Source organism: Mobula hypostoma, chromosome 2, assembly GCF_963921235.1.
Source record: "Mobula hypostoma chromosome 2, sMobHyp1.1, whole genome shotgun sequence".
NCBI classification, from domain to species: domain Eukaryota; kingdom Metazoa; phylum Chordata; class Chondrichthyes; order Myliobatiformes; family Myliobatidae; genus Mobula; species Mobula hypostoma.
In genome coordinates this window covers 83,357,733-83,382,375 of record NC_086098.1, presented here as the reverse complement: position 1 = coordinate 83,382,375, position 24,643 = coordinate 83,357,733, and the positions used below count along the sequence as shown (strand labels likewise).

The 24,643-nt window shown below is 38.3% G+C and overlaps 1 protein-coding gene across 6 annotated transcripts in view; it reads left to right on the top strand.

Moving 5' to 3' along the window:
- The window catches only part of disc1 (DISC1 scaffold protein), a 208,166-nt gene that overhangs the window by 24,708 nt on the left and 158,815 nt on the right, over window positions 1–24,643 (top strand). For all 6 annotated transcript variants that reach the window (XR_010016778.1, XR_010016777.1, XR_010016779.1 and 3 more), the window contains exons 5-8: window positions 5,702–5,822; window positions 8,263–8,495; window positions 10,921–10,975; window positions 16,343–16,445. Coding sequence is in view for 2 of the 6 variants with exons in the window: in XM_063039416.1 (XP_062895486.1) it covers window positions 5,702–5,822; window positions 8,263–8,495; window positions 10,921–10,975; window positions 16,343–16,445 (512 nt within the window). In the remaining 4 variants the exon portion in view is untranslated. The remainder of the gene's footprint in view (window positions 1–5,701; window positions 5,823–8,262; window positions 8,496–10,920; window positions 10,976–16,342; window positions 16,446–24,643) is intronic.

Genomic DNA, 24,643 nt, shown 5'->3' with positions numbered 1-24,643 from the left:
ACAGGAGGCCCAGGGAGAAGGGAGGGAGGGGGAAAACCCAGAGGATGGGCAAGGGGTATAGTCAGAGGGACAGAGGCAGAAAAAGGAGAGAGAGAGAGAAAGAATATGTGTATATAAATAAATAACGGATGGGGTACGAGGGGGAGGTGGGGCATTAGCGCAAGTTAGAGAAGTCAATGTTCATGCCATCAGGTTGGAGGCTACCCAGACATAATATAAGGTGTTGTTCCTCCAACCTGAGTGTGGCTTCATCTTTACAGTAGAGGAGGCCGTGGATAGACATATCAGAATGGGAATGAGATGTGGAATTAAAATGTGTGGCCACTGGGAGATCCTGCTTTCTCTGGTGGACAAAGTGTAGGGTTCAGCAAAACGATCTCCCAGTCTGCGTCGGGTCTCACCAATATATAGAAGACCACATCGGGAGCACTGGACGCAGTATATCACCCCAGCCGACCACAGGTGAAGTGTCGCCTCACCTGGAAGGACTGTCTGGGCCCTGAATGGTGGTAAGGGAGGAAGTGTAAGGGCATGTGCAGCACTTGTTCCGCTTACAAGGATAAGTGCCAGGAGGGAGATCAGTGGGGAGGGATGGGGGGACGACGAATGGACAAGGGAGTCGCGTAGGGAGTGACCCCGACGGAAAGCGGGGGGCGGGGAGGGAAAGATGTGCTTAGTGGTGGGATCCCGTTGGAGGTGGCGGAAGTTACGGAGAATAATATGTTGCACCTGGAGGCTGGTGGGGTGGTAGGTGAGGACCAGGGGAACCCTATTCCTAGTGGCGTGGCAGGAGGATGGAGTGAGAGCAGATGTGCGTGAAATGGGGGAGATGCGTTTGAGAGCAGAGTTGATGGTGGAGGAAGAGAAACCCCTTTCTTTAAAAAAGGAGGACATCTTCCTCCTGGAATGAAAAGCCTCATTCTGAGAGCAGATGCGGCGGAGACGAAGGAATTGAGAGAAGGGGATGGCATTTTTTTCAAGAGACAGGGTGAGAAGAGGAATAGTCCAGATAGCTGTGAGAGTCAGTAGGCTTATAGTAGACATCAGTAGATAAACTGTCTCCAGAGATAGAGACAGAAAGATCTAGAAAGGGGAGGGAGGTGTCGGAAATGGACCAGGTAAACTTGAGGGCAAGGTGAAAGTTGGAGGCAAAGTTAATGAAGTCAACGAGCTCAGCATGCATGCAGGAAGCAGTGCCAATGCAGTCGTCGATGTAGCAAAGGAAAAGTGGGGGACAGATACCAGAATAGGTTTGGAACATAGATCGTTCCACAAAGCCAACAAAAAGACAGGCATAGCTAGGACCCATATGGGTGCCCATAGCTGCACCTTTAGTTTGGAGGAAGTGGGAGGAGAACATTACTTCTCTAACTTCCGCTAATGCCCCACCTCCCCCTCGTACCCCATCCGTTATTCATTTATATACACACATTCTTTCTCTCTCTCTCCTTTTTCTCCCTCTGTCCCTCTGACTATACCCCTTGCCCATCCTCTGGGTTTTTTCCCCCCTCCTCCTCTTCCTTCTCCCTGGGCCTCCTGTCCCGTGATCCTCTCATATCCCTTTTGCCAATCACCTGTCCAGCTCTTGGCTCCATCCCTCCCCCTCCTGTCTTCTCCTATCATTTTGGATCTCCCCTCCCCCTCCCACTTTCAGATCTCTTACTAGCTCTTCCTTCAGTTAGTCCTGACAAAGGGTCTCGGCCCGAAACGTTGACTGTACCTCTTCCTAGAGATGCTGCTTGGCCTGCTGCGTTCACCAGCAACTTTGATGTGTGTTGCTTGAATTTCCAGCATCTGCAGAATTCCTCATGTTTAAGTTTTCAAATCACCATTGGTTTTGCGAATTCCTTTAATTTGCCGTTTAGCTATAAAGATCTTCAATTGATTAGCCAATAGTTTACCAGTTTTTTTTCTCCATGTATATAGAATTGGCTTCTATCTTTTCAAAGTTGGCTTTCAATTGGATAAATTATAAGAAGATCATATTTAGTGTTAATTTCAATACGTCTTTTGTATAGTTCAGGGTCTGGTGCCAAAGCATATTTCTGGTCTAATTGTTTTAATTGATTAACTAAGTCAGTTCTCTCTTCATTAGCTTTTTCTCAGTGTATGCAGTATAGGAGATAATTTGTCCTCTAATATATGCCTTAAAAGCACCCCAAATGATAAGACTAGAAGTCTCTTCCAATGCATTTTCTTCAAAAAAAGAGTAATTTGATTCACCAGAGATTATAGAAAATCCTTATCAGATAACGTAGTTAAATTAAACCGCCAGGATCTGTTCATAGGAGTGAAACCAGGAAGATTTAAAGATAGAAATACAGGAGAATGGTTGGATACAGCTATTTCTTTATATTCAATGGATCGAACTAATGGAATCATTTGACTATCAATAAAAAAAAATCAATCCTGGTATGGGAATGATGGACATGAGAGAAGAATGAATACTCCCTTGCTGTCGGGTGAAAAAAAACGCCAGACATCAACAATTTCATTAGAAAGGATTGAATAAATAAAGCTGATTTATTTGGTGTGGCTGATTTAGGAGGAGAACGATCTAATACTAGGTGTAGACAGCAATTAAAATCTCCCATCACTAAAGAATAAAGCCTCAAATCTGGCAGGAATGAAAAGAAATGCTCAAAAAATCCTGGGTCATCCACATTGGGGGCATACACATTAGCAAATACAATTAATTTATTATCCAGTTTCCCTGACACTATGATAAATTGCTCATTAGGGTCAGAGACAACTTTATGTTGAACAAAAGAAATTGTATTGTCTATAAAAATTGAGACCCCCTCGAGATTTTGCTCAGAATGAAGAATGAAATTGTAAACCTCTCCACCGATTTAAAAAGGCATGCGTTGTCACAACTACGTACGTGCGTTTCTTGTAGGAAAATAATGACATAACCTCTTCATATTTGGCACTTCAGCCATAACCTCCGGTGTATAATCTTCCATGAATCTGATTGTCTTCTCGTTGTAATCAATCATTCCTACTTGACGGGTGTGACGGATTAAAAGCTCCTTAGTATGAAATTCATGAAAACATAAAATAACCGACCTAGGTCACTCCCCCGACTTTGGTTTTGGGGCCAGTGACCGGTGAGAGCGGTCCAACTTAGGCACAGACGACAGTAAATCAGGGAATAGCTGCTTCAGAAAGTTTGCAAAGAACTCCGTGGGGTGGGCACCTTCAATTGATTCTTCAAGACCCAGATTACGTAGATTGTTCCTTCTGCTTCTGCTTTCCAGGTTGGTAATCTTCTTTGTTAATTTTTCATTAGTTAATGATTTTTTTTGCAGAGCTTACTCATGTCCTCTAAGTCTGCTTCCAGTATCGACAAAGTTTCTTTATTCTCCTTAATTTGCTTATTATGTTCAATTAGAGTTTGTTGAATAGTGTCCAACTTGATGTTAAGATCTTGAAATTCCTCAGAAAGTTCTGTTCTTTGCTTTTTTAAGGAAATCTCCAATTGATTCCAAAGTGGATGGAGAATCATCTTCTTTTTCTTTTGCAGAGGCTTTAGTCTTTCTCAAAGACATAATAGAGCAATATTGAGATTTATAATAAGGTCTCAAAAAACTTGTAGGAAACAAAAAGATAGGTAAGATAGGAGCAAGTTCAAAAAGATTTTACCCCATCAGCTGCCAGCAGGGCTTTGAATTTCCTACTCTTCTGGAGTTATATAGTGTCTTTGATTACAAGTATTTGGATCCCAGAGCAGCTCCATTGCAATTGATGGCATATATTGACCAATACCATTTCTAACTAATAATTTGGATCCAAAACAGTGGATACTAATATTATTCTGCTTCCTGAATTTGCAGAGGTCTAATTTAAATTATGTAAGTACCTAATGAAAACAGAAGGGGACTATATCTACACATGAACAGGCGCATTGGCTCTATCTTTATTTAAGTAGCTTAAGAGGGCAAAAAGCTTCTAGATTTCTAGTTTAGTTAAAAGTCATGTTCTGTGAGAGACAAGTAAATTGCATTTAAAAGACACATAAAAAAAACTAGGCCTTTTTTGTGAAATTTGATTTTTTTGGGATGCCCTGGAGTATTATACAATGTGAAATATTTTTGAAATATAATCACTGTTCTAACATAGGAAGTACAACAGCTAGTTTCTGCTTCCAAAAGTCCCCAAAAATACTTCTGTGAGATAGACCGGATTTCCAGATTTTTGGCTAGGAGATTGACAAACACAAAAGGGAGATGGCATGTTGGCTGACTAAGTGCTATGAGATATCTCATACAAGAACAGATTTTTATTGTGTTGTGTGTGGATGGTATAAATTTAATTACATTTGTGTTAACTTAAAATCACTTATTACAAACTGGGTTCTTTAAGTTTGTTATAGCTGGGGGTGGTAATGTGGATAAGCTCCCAATACCTATTAAATTCTCCCAATGGCATGCGTCTCAAATAGCCTCTGACAACTGCCTAGCTCCTGACCTTCATGTGTGGCTTAATCACTAAACCTGGTGGAAACGTTTCCACTGGCTGGAGAAGGGGCAGAGGTGTATTATTGGCACCTTAAACTAGTTGCTTTGGACAGATGGGGCTTGTCAGCCACAGTTGGTAGCTCATCTAGGAGAAGAAAAACTCTGATCTCAAACTTCAGTTCCCTTGCAGCAATACCCACTCATAGGGAAGGCTTCAGGTGTAAACCCCAAGGGAAAATCCAGAGCTGAAGTTCCTAAGGCAGTCCTATGTTGAGTTCAACACTGATTGGCACCTCCTGTGATGCTGCTAGTGCCAGCTGCATTGGTCTCTGCTGTTCTTTTGGGTTCATCAGCTGTATGGAGAGGGACAGCCTGCTGCAAAGACAACAGCTTGCTCCCCATATCAGACTGCCCTGCCTTGCATATCACATAGACAGCTAGGATGCAATATCCATAGTTGACCCTGACCAACAGAGGGTCCCATTTACAACCTGGCAGTTAAACTAAAAATTAATAGTGTTTCTTTTATTTTTATCTGTTTGTCTTGGTCTGTCCAGTTTTAATATTGGTGTGTCTAAACGCAAAGGACTACTACATTTAATGCTAGAAGGATAGAAATTTACAGTATTGAAGGCAGCTTTTCAGCCCACTGTCTCCAAGATGACCAAAATAATTAATCTAGTCCTTACTTTCCGCTCTCAGGCTAGAATGATGTAGGTTATGGCTTATACTCTATGAATACAATGACTTCTGTTTCCATCATTTTTCACACAATAAGTTCCAGATGTCCAGCACTCTTCAAGTGAAAATTTTTCTTCTAGTACGCCTAGTTCCTACCTTTTACCTTAAAGTTATGCATTCCAGTTTCTAGCTTCTGCTAAGGAATTGCAGTTGGATTTGTAGTTTATATTGCAAATCCCTCCCCTATTTTATTTATGAAACTAACTAGATACGTTGGCCTCAGAGGTTACAATCTCAGTAAGTAGGTATATTTATTTTAACTTTGTCCATGATCCACAAGATGCACCAAGGCAGACGAAATTACAGACTGTTTTAATGCTGTTAACTATCTTCAGTTGAAATGTTTTCATTGTTCTTTCTAGCTGCTATGGTAAAATTTAGGCGTCAACAATAGAACTCAGTAGCTGATATTTAAACGTAATCAGTCTATGCTGGAAATCATGTTTAGGAACAAAAGAATGCTTATGTTTATGTCATATATGTTTAAATTGCATATTCAGGAATGGAGGGAGTTTCTTTCTGAAAAGTAATGAACATGGATATTCAGATTTAAACCCAGATAAACTACCTATTTTGTGGTCAAGGAGAAATCAGCTTATTCAAGATAGACAAAAGTTGCAGGTTTGTGATGCACGCTTCATGTTTTATTTTTAATTGTATATTATGACTAAATAAACATATGTTTTCCTGCAGAGCATTTCTAAAAAAAAATTATAAAACCTGCAAACATAATTAGAAAAAATCTGATTTGCACAGATGTGTCCATAATGCAGACATTGAGATTGTAAATTTAAATGTGTGATAAGTGAAATGCTGATTGGTCTGTATTTGTCATCTGAAAATTGTGTGTTCAATGCAGGCATGCTCTAACTTTTTCTCACATCTCATGTAAGACTCTTCATAAGTTAAGCAATTTATGTTTAGGTAGTATTCTAAATGTCCTAATTTGCCTTAAGGAAGATTAAGAAACTGTTTCCTTGGAACAATTTGGACTACTATGTAAAGAGTGGCTGAAAGATAATAACATTTATAATATTAATGATACGTGAATGGGACTTGGTTGAATTTTGGATAAGGGCAGCAAACTTTTAAATTTGATGGCATGAACATTGACTTCTCTAACTTCCGCTAGGCCCCACCTCCCCCTCGTACCCCAGCTGTTACTCATTTTTATGCACACATTCTTTCTCTCACTCTCCTTTTTCTCCCTCTGTCCCTCTGAATATACCTCTTGCCCATCCTCTGGGTCACCCCCCCCCTGTCTTTCTTCCCGGACCTCCTGTCCCATGATCCTCTCGTATCCCCTTTTGCCTATCACCTGTCCAGCTCTCGGCTCTATCCCTCCCCCTCCTGTCTTCTCCTATCATTTTGCATCTCCCCCTCCCCCTCCAGCTTTCAAATCCCTTACTCACTCTTCCTTCAGTTAGTCCTGACGAAGGGTCTCGGCCTGAAACGTCGACTGCGCCTCTTCCTATAGATGCTGCTTGGCCTGCTGCGTTCACCAGCAACTTTGATGTATGTTGCTTGAATTTCCAGCATCTGCAGAATTCCTGTTGTTTGGTTTTTTTAAATTAGCTCAATTTTATGGAGATGATACTAGAGTACTAGCTAAGCACTCGTTTGAATAAATATGGCTGGAAGCAATAAAGCCTGGGGGTGCTAAAGCAGTAGCAGAGGTGGTTGAAGCGATAGAGATACAGTGGATGTATGCAGTCTTATCACTGACATAGAAGTAATAGGGTCAAATTCCATTAGACAGTGGACAGCGGAGGAACATGTGGTCAACCACGTCAGAATCTGCAGGCAGATTCAGAAGGATGAGAAGGAACAACCTACTATGGTCACAGAAACACCGGCTGTTATCTGTGGTCTTTAATGTTTTTTCACCAGACAGTATTTGAAATATGTTAGAAGGTATTTGGGATTAATGACTTGCCAAATCTGAGAATGATCTGGAAGACTAGAGTAGGTTCAAGGACTAGGAGAGGAATGGGAACTTCGATATTGGACATTAGCTTGCAAGAACAGAGGTGTTAATTGTTTTTACTTTGAAGTAACACACTACAAGAGATGGTAATTGAGGAGAGAGAGCTCTTCAACAATGAGAACACAAAAGGGATTGGTTGCACTCTAGTAAAATGAGTAGACAATTAATTTTTTGAACCAAACTTGTTTTGTGAGAGTATGAGGGGATGCAAGTCTGTAGATTAGTTTATCATTGTTATATGTACCAAAGTATAGTAAAAAAATGTATCTTGTGTACTGTCCAAATAGATCAATTCATTGCAAAGGTGCATTGAGGTGGTACAAGGGAAAACAATAACAGAGTGAAGAGTAATGTGTTACAGTACAGAGAAAATGCAGTGCAGGTGCACGGTAGATTGCAAGGTCAGGAATTTCATATTATCGTAACCTTGAGAAACTTAATGGATACGTAGGGGCTTATGTTCAGAAGTTCAGCTGGATAGAAGAAAACAACTTAGCTCTACCTTACTGGCAAAAATATTCATGATTTCTTTGCACTTGTAGGAGTTGGATGTGCAGAACCTATGCAGAGAGGTTTAAGAACATGATGTACATTATTAGATCTTAAACAACTTAGCTGCAGTTACTTGGTAGATTTCCCGTTAGGTGTAGTGACAAAACAAAACAGTGGTAACACATCAGCTTTAAAAGAAGAGTGCAGCAGGAACAGGGAAATAAACATGCAGGTAAAGTGAAACTTCTAATTCATAGCTTCTTGATCAGTGTCAGGTGTCAGAACATGTGTCACTGTGGATTCATAAGGTAATGCCCTCTATTTGCAAGCAATCTCGCCAGCATAACCACTGCTATTTACACTTACCAGAAATTGTTTATAAAACAAAATTGTGAAATGGAGGAGGCTAATAATGAACAATAAAACATATGGCAAAGTCAGACTAAAATAACTCAACCAATCTGAATTCTAATCTGAAATATAAAATTTTTGGTATTTTTGTCCATGGATATTACTGTGAAATTAAGTTTGTAGTTCACTTATTGTTATTTAACTTAATAATTTTATTTAATACAATACCAGAAAGAAATTGCTGAAATTAAGGAACGACTTGCATTGTTGGAAGCCAGGGACTATCAGCTGAGTATAGAAATAGAAGAAGGAAACAGACTAACAGAATCACATGATTGTGAACTTACTTCTTTACCAACCACATCAGCAAGTGAATTACATGATCTGCGTAAAACACTACAGGATATTCTACCATTAAGAAATAAAGTCCTCCTCAATGCAGAGCTCCCTGAACATATAAAAAGGTAAAATGATCTTTACTTGTTTTTGCTTGTAAGTCAAATTGATCTCCTAACACCAAAAGTCTTATAAATGAAAATCTTATGCAGTTCTATTGAGATTCTCTGTGATATTCCTAATACCCCTCATTCAGTGAAATACCTTGAACTGAATTGTACAGTACAGTATGTGTGTATATAAGACAATCATTTTGTGCAGAGCAAAGACCCAGAACTCCTTCATTATCAAATTAATTTTCCTGTGGAGATGTTCACCAGGGAAAAATTATTGGCCAAGTCACTGGGAATATTTCATTTTCATTTGAATAATAGTATATAATCTGTCAAATTCTTAGTGTAGTATAGGCGATTTTAGTTCATTCTGACATTTTTTTAAGAGTGTAGAGGAGGAAGTTCATAAGAGGATGGCAGCAACAACTTACATGACTAACTTTAAATTAAAAATTAATAACTTAAAAGATATTTTGTAGCAGTGTAAGGGAGGAAAAAATTTGGCAGGACAAGAAAGAAAGGTTAAAGCTGACCAGAAGCCCTTCAGTGGGGTGGTTATGAAAAGCTTCAGTAGTAAACCAGGAGGAGAGAAAGGCTTTCAAAATGGGCACTAGATGATGAAGAGAAAGTTATAACTTTTTTGACTGAGAAGGGAGAGAAGGGTTTGGACAAATGATCTGGGGAAGAAGAGTTATAAAAAGTGAGGGTATGGATGGACTTAAATATAATGATGAGAAACCTGTTTGCCCCAAAAGGGAGATAATAACAAATGAGTTCCAATGAAGGGTCTCAGCCCAAACATCAACTGTTTATTCATTTCCGTAGAAATGCTGAGTTCCTTCAGCATTTTGAATGTGCTGTTCTGAACTTTCAGTGTCTGAAGAATCACTTGTGTTTATGATTTGATGAATGGGTTGGAATCTGCCAATAATGTGTAGAAAGAGCTAGAGTGAAAAGAGGGATAAATTATCATGATCTTTTTAACTTACAGTGAAGAGCCTCTTGCTATCTTAAGTGGTAATATGCATCCAAAATGTTTTACTGTCTCCCTGTTCTCTGTCCATTCTGTATGGAGCACATTACTCTTCTAAAACAGACAGGTGTCACTCAAACAGATGACTTCCAAACAGGAGATCAGATTGCTACTCTTCAGCAGCAGAGAATTTGCGAATCATTGGGAAAATGTAATTAGTTTCAAGGAGCTCCACTGGTATACTTCAATTGTAGGTTTTCTGAGTCTGAAATGTCCTTTTGAAGGTGACCGACTTCTCTCAAGCCAATCACTGGAAGTGCAGGCTACATCATGACCTGTGGTCCTGACCCTTTACTGAGACCCTTAAAAGCCTAATGTGATTATTAACTGCTAGCATATTGAGGGATGAACGCATGCTGAAAGAAAAGCTATATTGCTTATAGATAATTCAAGTATTTATATGATTAGCTAATATTGTTGCCTGATATGATTTAGAGCACAAATATTCTGCTTTTCTTCCTGCTTTTCGTTAAGTGTTAATTTTGCACTTTAGATGAAATAATTTCCGGATTTCTCAACTGAAGTGGGAAATGTCTGTGTAACAGGCAAGTTTCTTTTAAGATATTTGTTCATAAAAAGGGATGGACTCTCAAAATTGTATATAGTCATCAATTTTTGCAGTGGATTTTGCATAAACAGATAATGAGAGCAATCATTTGCTGGCCTTGTTGTTAACTATACTGCTCTTTCATGATATCTACATTTTTGAGATCTGTATGGAAAATATCAATTTTTAGTCATGTGGCATATAAAAAAGACTTTTATAAGCTACATTGATTACTCCAGAGATGATCTGATTCTGTATGCTGATGCTTCACACATAAACCACAAGGTAAACAGAATTGAATGAGTCTTGTACACTTAAATTCCACTTGGTTAATTTCTATCCTTTGTAGAGGCTGCAGTGTAAAACTTCCTGGGGAGTAAACTATGTATAGAGGGAATCATGGGGAATACAGAGTGGTTGAAAGAAAGACTAGGGACATTGAGAGAATCTTACGAATTCCATAATTTGTTGTTGCATAATCAGTTGTTGGGAGAAAGATCGGGAGTATAGGAGAAGATGTTAATGAGACAATTGTAAAGTTCAGGAAGATGATGGGGTTGGGATTTGTAACCAGTTTTGGAAATAGCTGAGGTAAGGGTCCTCAATGTAGTGAGAAAGAACAAGGTGCAATGGAATTGATAGGCTTCAATATTTTGAATCTTAAAACTGGTAGAAATGATGAATTTGATCATCTATTCCTTGACTTTTCTCTCCCAGAAAAGTTTTTAATGTCCAAACCTGTTTTTGCCAGTAATGAGTAATCTTGGTGAGTGCTGGATTCATGAAGCATGATAACACATTCTCATGAATAAAAAATAATAACTGAATTGTGTAACCAGTAAATTTGTTTTTTTTTAAAGGCTTCAGAGAAAAGAACAGCTGCTAAGTATGGCTATAAAGACAGCTGCTGCAAAGGCAAGTACATTAATAAAATCTCCTTGTGCAAAGTTTTACTTTTTCCCCTACAATTTCCCCTACCAGTTGATAATATTTTTAGTTATGTGGTTTCTTTCTGTAAAGAAAAATACATTTTAAAGATAAATAAGTAACAAATTTGATGTATTTCACTGAATGATTTTGAGAGGTGCAGCAGCTGATATATCTAGTCTGGAATGCCTTGACTATAAAGATGCTACATATTGAAATGTATGTATTAAGTGATGCCGGTTGCTGTTGTGGTGGAACTGAGTGCTCCCATTAGTTACCAACAAAAAAATCATCAACAGAGTGAAGGAATTGCAATGTGCGATGGGATAATGCTTGGCCTTAAATTGTTAAATTCTAACTTATTACTTCTGCACTTAAGCTCCCTTACCCCAAAAGTCACTAGGGTGATACTTGATGAAAGGTGCTAGTATGCAGCCTGTGAGACAATATGGGATGGTAAAAGATTCCTTGTCTTCCAAAATCATTCTACAATGTTAGCCACTGATAGCTTTTAATGTTAAGAAAGTAAATCTTTTTAAGCCAAACATGAGGGGTTAGCTAAGTTCCTGTCACAATCTGAAAGTGGGAAACCTTTCAATCAGACAAGGGTCACTGAAAAACATTTCCTTTGGAAATGTCATTATTAACTTTTTTTTGTGTCTGTCAGTCATACCTCCAGATGGTATTATAATGAGCTTTTATTCACAATGCATACTTTGAAAATACCAAATTCATAATATTTATAAAGCTTGGTTTAATTCACCTTTTCCATCAGATTTGGCTAGGATACCAATTACCAGGATGAGGTATTTCAATTAAGTGGAGGACCGGAGATGCTGATTTGTTCTTGTAAGAGTAAAGAATGTACCATGATTGTGAAGACTAGTATTATGTGGATTATGCATCATACATTTGATTTAACCAATCCACACTGCTAGTTTTGCACCACTCAAGTATCTATCCATTATTCATTATATGTCAAGTCCACTCTCCCTAGTACTTGTTAGGTTTTTCCTTAAATGTATATATTTACTGCTTGCCTCAATATCCAATTGTGGGATAGAATTTGACATTCTTCGATTTCCATGTATAATCAAATTTATTGTACGATATCTAGTCTTGCTGTTTACATCTTGCATAATTTTTACACGTGTTGTTGGGCTAGCCTTCAGCCTTCCTCTTCCAGTCGAGAAGTTGGCCAGGCTGTTTGTTCATTCTTGGGTTTTTTTTTGTAGGATTTTACCCATCTTTTGTAAATCTAGTTTGTGTGTACTCCAGTACTGATTTCTTCATGTAATATTCACATTATTTCTCTATTAATCAATTCTGTCATTGAAATAAACCCTAGTATTTGGCTTCACAAACATGAGGAAATCTGCAGATGCTGGAATTTCAAGCAACACACATAAAAGTTGCTGGTGAACGCAGCAGGCCAGGCAGCATCCCTAGGAAGAGGTACAGTTGATGTTTCGGGCCGAGACCCTTCGTCAGTCCTGATTGTCCAGCAGATTGTCACCCATAGTTGTCCATTCCTAATCATCAGCAAAGCAGTGGTACTATACTATATAAAATGACACTTTCATATTAATAATCTTCTCACCAATCTTCATATTTGTTATAAAGTCAACTGATTCATGGTCTCACAGCAGCTCAATGGAAATGGCAAAAAAGAGCTGTATTTCAAAATTAATTTTGGACTGTCCTTAACATCAAGACATACTTTGACAGATGTAAATGGAAATGAGAAAACTCTCAACAGGTGCATTTGTACCTTGCACAGAGAACAATGCTTGTTGAAAATAACTTGCCTAGGCCCCAAGATATTACTAAAGATGTACCTTCTGGTGCCATGATGCTCTCCAAAAAATTTCCACTATCTGTAAGTCACAAGTTTGGAGTGTAAAAGAATACTCCACTTACCTGGATGAAAGTAGCTGCAACTGCACTCTGTAGCTTAAACTTAAAACAAAGTGGCTCTCTTTATCATTACCCAGTCTGGTGTTCTAAGCATTCACTCTATCACCAGTGCATTAAGGCTGCAGTGTATACAATCAGTAGAATGCAATTATTTGACCAGCAGTGCTACTGCAAAGACCTCCATTGTCAAGGTCCAGTTGCAGATGCATGGTAATGCTGCCACCTGCAGGTTTGTCTGCGTTCACTCACCCTTCTTCATGTGGAGTGCATTACCACTTCAGCATTGTTTGGACTAAATCCTGAAAATTCTACGAGAGATTGGATTGATTGTCATAGATCAGCAAGGCATCTCACTCCTTTTGGTCAATTAGTTTTGGAAAATAATTATTAGCCTGCTCGCAATGTCCTTGCCCTTTAAAGAAAATAAAACTAAAGGTCTAATTCATTTAACTTCAGTTTGGTTTTTAAAAAAATACATATAAAGAATATAGAGTAAAACTTTGACTTGATCATTAGTCTGAATGTGAGCTGGGGCTCCAAAGGGGTCCTTAATGATGGGACGCTGCCTTTCTGAGGCACCACTCATTGAAGATGTCTTGGATACCATGGATGCTAGTACCCATGATGGAGCTGACTAATTTTACCACTCTCTGTAGTTTACTTTGATGCTAAACAGTAGCCTCTGCCCCCCCCCCCACCATACCAGATGGTGATGCAGCCAGTCAGAATGCTTTCCGTGGTAATCTGTAGAAGTTTTGAAGTGTTTTAGGTGATAAACTAATTCTCCTCAAACTCTGAATGAAATATAGCCGCTGTCGTGCCTTCTTTATAGCTGCATCAATATGTTGGGTCAGATTAGATCCTCAGAGATACTGACAACCTTGAACTTGAAATTGCTTACTCCACTTCTGATCCCTCTATGAGGATTGGTTTGTGTTCCCTTATCTTGCCCTTTCTGAAGTCCACAATCAGCTTTTAAGTCTTACTGATGCTGAGTGCAAAGTTGTTGCTACGACACCACTCAACTAAAGGAGGTGAAGTAAAGTCATATTTGGGTAGTATAACCCTTTGTCTGATAATTTCTGCCATTATGGCATGAAGTCCTAAGGGTGCCAGATTATCAAAATTTTGCTGGTAATGTCTTGCATGTACTTATTCAAAAATGATTTTAATAAGACAAATTTGTTACCACGAGCAGGATGGTAAGACACTAAAAGGAATTTGGATTTTTTTTATAGGCAGCATGTTTTTCTTAATTGCGTTGCTTCATCTCTCGGGATATTAGAAGCAAATTCATACGCGAGTTTTGAAAGAGAAACTTGTACGCTATAGGTAAAGAGCAGGGATGAAGGGCTAATTAATTGGTTTTTTTAGAAGAGCTGTGATTTGCATTGTCTCTTTCCTTAATTTTGAATTTCACTGTTTCCACAAACAAGTTTATTTCATTAGCTTTCTGTGTATTGAATGTTTTAAGGGGAGGCAAAAAATGCCATTTGTTAGTCGTAATAACCACAGCATTCAGCAGTTGGTGTACCTGGTGCATGGGATAAATGGGTTCGTGTATCTGTATGATGCATGGGATAAATATGTAAACTGGCATTTGAATGAAAGTACTATGATTTAATTACACATATGAGCAGAAGTGCTGATATATTAACAGCTCTCCATGTCAAATATGAGGTCCAATTTTAAAATTCATGTTACTGACTTGGGTTTCCTGGGCCTTGAGAAATCTGACAAAATAAAGTAGGCAGGAATGTCCAGCTCTAATGTAACAGCAATTCTTGTTTGCCTGGTGGAGCAAGCATGCTCTCCAACCTATAGAAGAAAACTTTAGACACCCATTGGTTTATTACAAGCTTTCACTGTCCTCTTTTTTTTTCCCCTCGCTTGCTCTGTTGCTCATTCTCTTTCTCTCTTCTTTTTTTCCTCATCTTTTATTCATTTTCTTCATTGCACTCTTTGAGTATTTCTGCTGAATTTTATCCTATCATTTATTCCTCATTCTCTTTACACACCTAATCAAGCCATGATCTCACATCATCCTTCTTTAAAGCCTTCTGAGTTACTAGCCATGGCCTTGATGTTTTTTTTTCATTCTCTCTTGTTTACCTGTCAATTTCTTAAAAAAAGATCTAGTGCTTTCCCAGCACATATGACGAATAAACTGTTTGCGGGCTTCCAGGCTGGTACAAGTATTGATTATAACATGCGCTTCAATGACAGACTCTGCCATCTTCAGGGTGATATATGGGCATGTCTAGTCTAGTAGTATTTATACACATAGTCCATCCCTCCTGATTGGTTAGTCCTCATCCAATCAAGTTTTTGCTCCCCCACTTTGTTTACAATTGAATTCCAGTTCTTACTTGGAGCAAGACCTTTGTGTTTGTTAAAATCCTTTTCCTCTAGTTTTATCTCAATGGCTTCGTTTACCAGGTGGTCCCTAAAACCATTGGTGTGGCATAGTAGTTTTGTGCCATTGAAGTCAATCCTATGGCCATTGTGAATACAGTGTTCTGCTACCGCCGATTTCTTCAGGTAACCCAAACAGATACACTTCATGTGCTTCTTGATGGAGGATTCCACCATGCATCCCATCTGGTTGATGTACGCTGCTCTGTGTTCACAGGGAATCCTGCAAATGCCAGCCAGTCTGAGTCCCAGGTCATCCTTGACCTGCATAAGCTGTGACTTGAGCTTCCTTATGGATTTGTGGATGGTATTAATCCATTATTTCTTCAGGATCCTGGTGATCCTTCGAGGAGCAGTGGAAATATAGGGAAGACAGGTTCCTCTTCATTATAGGCATACCCATATAGGCAATGGGTTCCTCCTTGTTGTTAAGTTTCCAGGTATTTCTGTTGGCCCTTTTAAGGGCCCAGTTGGCTTCACTTTGCAGCCATTCTGTAGGATCATGATGTGTAATTGTCATATCTCCTTGTGGAGACTCTCCAGGTTTAAAATAGTTTTTGCACGGTTAATCAAAGTAGGAAGTGATGATGGCTGTTATTGTTGAGGTATAAGTCCGTGTGAGTGGGTCATTGACCTGGTATGTTTCTATCTCCTAATGGTATGTTGCTTGACCCAAATCTTTCCAGCATTTTCTTTTATTTCAGACTGGAAATATGGTCACTCTTTTGATAGAATATAATGAGATCCTATCTTAAAAGTGGCATCACTTTTCTTGACCTTTTTGCACACTTTCAGTACCCTTCCCACACTACTTTAAATATCACAGTCCTTGTATTTTTCTGATATTGTGGAATGTTATTACTTTTTGGTTATTTTAGAAACTGTAATGTAGATTTTCTAAAACTTCTGACTACAACTCAACTTTCAAATTTCAAATTGTACGACATATGTCAATGATAATAAACCTGATTCTAATAAATCTAATTATGGTTCATAAATATTCATTATATTTTAAACATTCAGGTCTGCAGCAGTCAAAAGTTGTGCAGTAACTTCAGCGAAAAACTGAGTGATATTGAAAAACAACTTCCAACTCTCTTGGAAGCCAAAGTATTAGCCATATCTGGTAAGTTGTGTGTTATGTAATCAAAAATCAAACAATTTAACTTTTTTTAAATAAGTTTAACATTCATAAAAGATTTTGAATAGCTTATTAATTCCTTTTTTTAAAATCTGTTATGGAATCTCTAAATATTATGTTAGCCTGCTGGTGGTGTAGTGGCATCTGCACCAGACTTTGAGACGAGAGATCGCAGGTTCGAATCTGGCCAGCTCCTTGCACACTTTCCATCTGTGCTGGGTTGAGCGTCAAGTTAGCAACTCAGCCTTGTGAAAAGCAGACAAATGCTAAAGAACCGGCAAGGTTGTGCCCCATGCGCCTCAAGACGCAGAGAGAAACAACAACAACAAATATTATGTTATGCAGAGTCATATTATCAATAGGTTACTATTCATTTTTAATTTGTAGTAGATTAAAATGCCCCAAAGCAGACTAAAACAAGGTTAGGGTTGAGGAAGCTGAAGGATGTTAAAAAAAAAGGTAAGATAGATTTATGTAAGGTTAGCTTCTGAATAACTTTATTAGGCTCAATAAATCACTCTCATCAGGACAGTTATTATTGAAGTAACAGGTAAAACATTTATAATTCCTAGGAAGTGATCACCTAGGAGGCTATTAGGGGATTTTTACCAATTTCCTTAATGCCAAACACTTGACAAGAAGTATAATGGGAGCTGAGCTACTTTTAATAGAGCTACAGGTTTCCCCCACCATCTGAAGGTAGAGCGTTCCTACGAAGCGGTTCGTAAGCCGGAATGTCGTAAAGTGAAGAAGCAATTACCATTTATTTATATGGGAAAAATTTGTGAGCGTTCGCAGACCCAAAAATAACCTACCAAATCATGCCAAATAACACATAAAACCTAAAATAACAGTAACATATAGTAAAAGCTGGAATGATATGATAAATACACAGCCTATGTAAAGTAGAAATACTTTTCCACAATCATTGCCCGCATAGATCTCTGTAGCGAAAATCTCACGCAAGCGCTCTCGGCAGAAGATTTCACGCAAGCGGTGTTGGCAAAAATCTCTCCAGTAACCTTTAAGCTATGAAGCTGCCAAATCATACCAAATAACACGTAAAAGTACACAGCCGATATAAAGTAGAAATAATGTATGTACAGTGTAGTATCACTTATGGGAATCGGGAAGACAGCGCCGAGCACACTGACGATGGTGTGTTAGGCTGAGTTGTCGGAGGTTGGGGTGGTGCAGTGGCCGCCACTCTCCGGGCTGCCAACCGATACCGATCCGTGAAACATGCAGGGGCGCAGTGGTAGCCGGGACGCACCCAGCACATCTTTAAGGAAAAAGCCGAAATAAACAAGCTAATTAATTAGGTGCCGCCCGGCACGTAATTTTCGGCTCAGATCAGAGGCGATTGCTGATTGCATCACCTCTGATTTGGGCCGACAATTACGTGCCGGGCGGCACCTAATTAATTAGCATGATTGTTTTAGCTTTTTTCTTACAGATGTGCTGTGTGCCTCCTGGCTACCGCTGCATTCTCCATGAATAGGTCTCTGTCCGCGGCCTGGGTGTTGGGGTGGTGTGACACTGGGGTGTCATCTCATCGTCATCTGTTTCCATCAGGGCAGGCAGGTCATCTTCTCCTATGACTGCCCACCTCGATGTCGAAGGTCAAGGTTCGTCATCTGCTGTGGCTGATGTGGAAGGCATGAAAAACGACAGTATGCTTGAATGCTGAGCCTTGCACATTTTTCAATCATACAGTTCTTTGTAAGCACTCAAACCATCTTGCAAATATGCCCTAAACTGACATACCCTTTCAAAATTAAAGTCGTACTTTACCATTGCAGCGAAAATCTCACGCAGTTGTTCACATTCAGTTCTTCACATTCAGTTCTTGGACAACTTCACTTTCGGTCCGTTCGCTACTGCATTCGGTTTCGATTGTTATCCTTTCCTTTTCCAATTGCGTCAGCTCTTCATCTATCAGTTCTTGGTCATGGGATGCCAAAACCTCTTCAACATCATCTTTGTCAACTTCCACAAGCCAAACTCACTTTGTCCTTACTTCGTTCACCACGATCAAAATGCTTAATTATGTCTAGTTTTACGCTAAGTGTAACACCTTTACGAGCTCTTTTAGGCTTTTCCGATACCTTAGAACTCATCTTGCAAACGGATGCTCACAGGCAAGTGTTTAAGCAATGCCGGCTGGAATGCAGTTCCTGGGGAGAGCGGCTGCTCGGGGAGAGTGGCTGCCTTTTCTCGTAACAGTGAAAGCACCTTCTGTTAGCGAAAACAGGTAACTAATGTCGGTCTTTCGTAACATTGAGGTTTCGTAAAGCGAACGTTTGAAAAGTGGGAGACACCTGTAATAAAAAAACATAAAAGCCCTTTCCTAACTAGCAAGGAACATTTCATTATGGAAGAAGAGGGCCAAATGATTATTGTAAAGTAAATAGCTGAAAATATTCTTCTGTAGTAGGCTGGAAGTAATGGTGTGATGAAAATAGTTATTTAAAATGTCATGGAAAGTTTATGAAAGTTAAATTTCAGGATTTAGAGCTTTGAATCATTTATTAGCTATAAAATAAATCAGATTGTTTGTTCTTGGCTCAACTCCCAAATGTTGGTCACGAGAAAAAGAAGAGGATTTCACATGGGGCACACAGATTTTACATTATTCACTTGAATTAAAAAAAAAATCATGTTCTCATAACTAGATTGGTAGATGTTAGGCACTGATTACAGCTAGTTAGTCATAGCGAACCGCACCTCATTACCATACAGTTCCAATCCCTACACAGTGTACCTCGTGGGTTAAGGCTTTCTAGATTAAGTTGACCTGCAAGAGCTTGCTGAGAAAATATGTTTTACAAGTAAATATTAAGAAAACATTTCTAAGTGGTGCCCCTTGTGGAGCATTCGTGTTTAGGGAGTAATTATAGTTCAAAGTAACATTTATTCAAAGTTTGAAGTAAATTTATTATCAAATCCTGAGATTTATTTTATTGCTGGCATACTCAATAATCCATAATAGAATAATAACCATAACAGAACTGAATCAATGAAAAACTGCACCAACTTCAGCATTCAACCCACATGAAAAAAAAGAACAAACTGTACAAATACAAAAAGAAAGAAATAATGATAGAGCCGAGAGGTAATATTGCAGCTATATAGGACCCTGGTCGGACCCCACTTGGAGTACTGTGCTCAATTCTGGTTACCTCACTACAGGAGGGACGTGGAAACCATAGGAAGGGTACAGAGGAGATTTACGAGGATGTTACCTGGATTGGGGAGCATGCCTTATGAGAATAGGTTGAGTGAACTCGGCCTTTTCTCCTTGGAGCGATGGAGGGTGAGTGGTGACCTGATAGAGGTGTACAAGATAATGAGAGGTGCTGATTGTGTGGATAGTCAGAGGATTTTCCCCAGGGCTGAAATGGCTAGCATGAGAGGGCATAGTTTTAAGGTGCTTGGAAGTAGGTACAGAGGAGATGTTGGGTAAGTTTTTTATGCAGAGAGTGGTGAGTGCGCGGAATGGGCTGCCGGTGGTGGTGGTGGAGGCAGAAACGATAGGGTCTTTTTTTTTTTAAATCTTTTTATTGAGTAAGTATACAAAAAAGGTAAGCCATATAATCATTAATACAATGTTAAAGTATAATAAAATTCCAAAAGATAACAATACCAAAAAGAAAATACTACAAACAATGTAATTTAAGCATAAGAAACCAAGATAACATAATAGTATACTAGATTTTATATATATCAATGGAAAAAAAGAAAACCCCCCCCCCAAAAAAAACCCACCGTGCAACTAACTAAAAGCAAAGCAAAGCAATGGGCTAACTTGAAACCAAACAGAGTTAAACTTAAAATCACGTCCTCAATCCCGACCTCCATTAAAACAGTGAAAAAAAAAACAAGGGTAAATATTACATTAAATGAAAATATCGAATAAAAGGTCCCCAAATCTGTTCAAATTTAAATGAAGAATCATAAAGGTTACTTCTAATTTTCTCCAGATTCAAACATAAAATCGTCTGAGAAAACCAAAAAAAGGTAGTTGGAGCATTAAGCTCTTTCCAATGTTGTAAAATACATCTTTTCGCCATTAAAGTAAGAAATGCAATCATTCTACGGGCTGAAGGGGAAAGATTACTAGAAATTTTAGGTAGTCCAAAGATAGCAGTAATAGGGTGAGGAGAGATATCTATATTTAATACCTTAGAAATAATATTGAAAATATCTCTCCAAAAAGTTTCCAAAGTAGGGCAAGACCAAAACATATGAGTTAAAGAGGCTATCTGCCCCGAACATCTATCACAGAAAGGATTAATATGCGAGTAAAAACGCGCTAACTTATCTTTGGACATATGTGCTCTATGAACCACTTTAAATTGAATTAGGGAATGTTTAGCACAAATAGAGGAAGTATTAACTAATTGTAAAATCTGCCCCCAATCATCCACAGAAATGGTAAGCCCCAATTCCTGTTCCCAATCTACCCTAATCTTATCAAATGGAGCTTTCCTAAGTTTCATAATAATATTATAAATCATAGCCGATGCACCTTTCTGACATGGATTAAGGTTAATTATCGAATCTAAAATATATATAGGAGGAAGCATTGGAAAGGAAGAAAGTATAGTACTTAGGAAATTTCTAACTTGTAAATATCTAAAAAAATGTATTCTTGATAAGTTATATTTATTAGATAATTGTTCAAAAGACATAAGGGAACCATCTAAAAATAAATCCAAAAACCGTAAAATACCCTTAGTCTTCCAAGTTTGAAAAGCGCGATCCGTAAAAGAGGGAGGAAAAAATATGTTACCTAAAATAGGAATCGCTAACCCGAATTGATTAAGATCAAAAAATTTTCTGAATTGAAACCAAATACGCAAAGCATATTTAACGATCGGGTTAGAGACCTGCTTAAGGCGTTTCGAATCAAAAGGAAGAGATGAACCTAAAATAGAACCAAGTGTATAACCCTGAACAGATTGTAATTCCAATGCTACCCATTTAGGAATAGATAGTGTGTCCCGGTCAAGTAACCAAAATTTCATATGTCGAATATTAATAGCCCAATAATAAAATCTAAAGTTAGGTAATGCTAAACCTCCATCTCTCTTAGCTTTCTGTAAATGTATTTTACCCAGTCTCGGATTCTTATTCTGCCAAATAAATGAAGAAATTTTAGAGTCGACTTTATCAAAAAAAGATTTAGGAACGAAAATTGGTAATGCCTGAAACACATATAAAAATTTTGGCAAAAAAAACATCTTAACTGCATTAATACGACCAATCAAAGTTAAATATAAGGGAAACCATTTAGATGAAAGTTGAGTAATATGGTCTATTAATGGTAAAAAGTTAGTCTTAAATAAATCTTTATGTTTACAAGTAATTTTAATCCCAAGATATGAAAGGTAATTATTAATCAATTTAAATGGAAATTTATAATATAAGGGAAGATGTTTATTAATCGGAAAAAGTTCACTCTTACTAAGATTTAATTTATAACCTGAGAAAAGACCAAATTGTGCTAATAACTCTAAAACAGCAGGAATAGATCTCTCAGGATTAGAAATATATAAAAGTAAATCATCAGCATAGAGTGATAATTTATGGGACTTTAATCCCCGAGTTATCCCAGTAATATTTGAAGATTCTCGAATAGCAATTGCAAGAGGTTCTAATGCAATATCAGATAATAGGGGACTAAGAGGACAGCCTTGTCGAGTACCACGAAAGAGAGAAAAAAAAAAGGTGAGTTTAAAGATAGGGTCTTTTAAGAGACTCCTGGATGGCTACATGGAGCTTAGAAAAATAGAGGGCTATGGGTAAAGCCTAGGTGGTTCTAAGGTAGGGACAGGTTCGGCACAGCTTTGTGGGCCAAAGTGCCTGTATTGTGCTGTAGGTTTTCTATGTTTCTAAAAATAATAAATAAACAATTAATATTAAGGCCATGAGATAGAGTCCTTAAAAGTGAGTCCAATGGTTGTGGGAATATTTCAATGATGGGGCAGGTGGGATGAAGTTATTTCCTTTGGTTCAAGAACCTGTTGGTTGAGGGATAATAACTATTCCAAAGCCTGGTGGTGCGAGTCTGAGGCTCCTGTACCTTCTTCCTGATGGCAGCAGCAAGCAGAGAGCATATATTAGGTGTTGGGGGTCCCTGATGATGGATGCTGCTTTCCTGTGAGAGTGCTTTGGGTAGATGTGCTAAATGTTGGGAAATATTACTGCTACAGAAGTCTCCAACAAAAATGCACTAAATGTGGACAGACCTTCTTAAGCCTATCAAGGCTGCTTGTAATGTTGGGAGTTCAAACTACTACAGATTACTTAATTTTAAGTGAAAGAGTTTTAGCTCACGGGACACTTCTACTTTGTTATGAAGGTTTTGAGGTGGTAGATTATGAGGATGAGGAAGAAAAGGATAGCTCTGGTTGAGTGCACCTTTGGATAGCCTGGGAGTAGTTTAAGCATTTTAATAAGTTTTAAAATTCTCCAGGTTTTGATTTTGTGTGCAGTGATGTGTTTGCTTTTTATGCTTTTCAGATGCAATATGAAAGAAAACATAGTTATGTTGAGGGGTGCAATTTGGTAGATGTAGAAGGGTGTCAGGTGTAGTTATATTGCATAATGGAATTTTCTTCAAAATTATGGCTAGTCCAGCATGAATGGCACAGCACCTTTATGTTTAGTGATCTTAAAAGGGTGGCAGGATGCTGCAGGGAAACAAAAAAGCCATGGAAAAGACCTTCATCTCCTCAGGCAGGGGCTGAAAGAGAAGGGCCTTTGTAATTTGACTATAGTTGAGAAAAACATCAATGTTTTGATTATCACTGAACTTAAAACTGCTCTGAATAAACAGATTCTGACTAGTGTTGGATGGCTGATTATATCAGGAGGTATGTGACACTGGAACAGAGATCTATTTCATTTAGAAAATATCGCTGATTTTAGGAAAGATAGCAGTGCAGATAGTGATATAGATACCATGGCTGCTAATGTTTATTATAGTGACGTGTGCACCAGTAGAATGTCTTAGACAACATTAATGGTAATTTCAATTCCAATGATTATGATAAGGATTGTACATCTGGTATGGGTTCTACTGGGAGTAACAGAATTTCTCTTATTCAGCTTTTAATAAGTTGGTCATATTATCTATTCAACTTGATATTGCTGGCTGCTTTACCAGCATTTTAATATGCTTGTAAAGCAGCCAGCAGAAATGACTTGCAAGAAGAGGGCCAAATAGGGAAAAATAGGCATGGCTATAAGAGAAAAGAGGCTTTTAATTTGGGGATAAGAAAGGGGTTTGCCAATGGTAGGATTGAGAATGTAGTGACTGAGAGGATGATCAAATAAGACGCTTGTTGAGACTGAATATATAGTATGAGTTATTTATTTAGATCAGCGGTTCCCAACCACTGGGCCGCAGACTGGTACCGGGGCAGCAAAGCATGTCCTACCGGGCCGCGAGGAAACGATATGAGTCAGCTGCACCTTTCCTCATTCCCTGTCATGCACTGTTGAACTTGAACATAGGGTTGCCAACTGTCCCGTATTTGCCAGGACATCCGGTATATTGGGCTAAATTGGTTTGTCCTGTATTTCCCCCGCTAAGGTAGAGCATTCCTATGAAACCTTTTGTGCCAAAATGGCGTAAAGCGAAGAAGCAATTACCATTAATTTATATGGGAAAATTGTTTGAGTGTTCCCAGACCCAAAAAATAACCTACCAAATCATACTAAATAATACATAAACCTAAAATAAATAACACTAACATATAGTAAAAGCAGGAATGATATGATAAATACACAGCCTATATAAAGTACAAACCCCATTTCCAGAAAAGTTGGGATATTTTCCAAAATGCAATAAAAACAAAAATCTGTGATATGTTAATTCACGTGAACCTTTATTTAATTGACAGAAGTACAAAGAAAAGATTTTCAATAGTTTTACTGACCAACTTAATTGTATTTTGTAAACGTACACAAATTTAGAATTTGATGGCTGCAACACACTCAACAAAAGTTGGGACAGAGGCATGTTTACCATTGTGTTACATCTCCTTTCCATTTAGTAACACTTTTTAATTGTTTTTGGAACTGAGGATATTAATTGTAGTAGATTTGCAATTGGGAATTTTGTCCATTCTTGCTTGATTTAAGACTTCAGCTGCTCAACAGTCCGTGGTCTC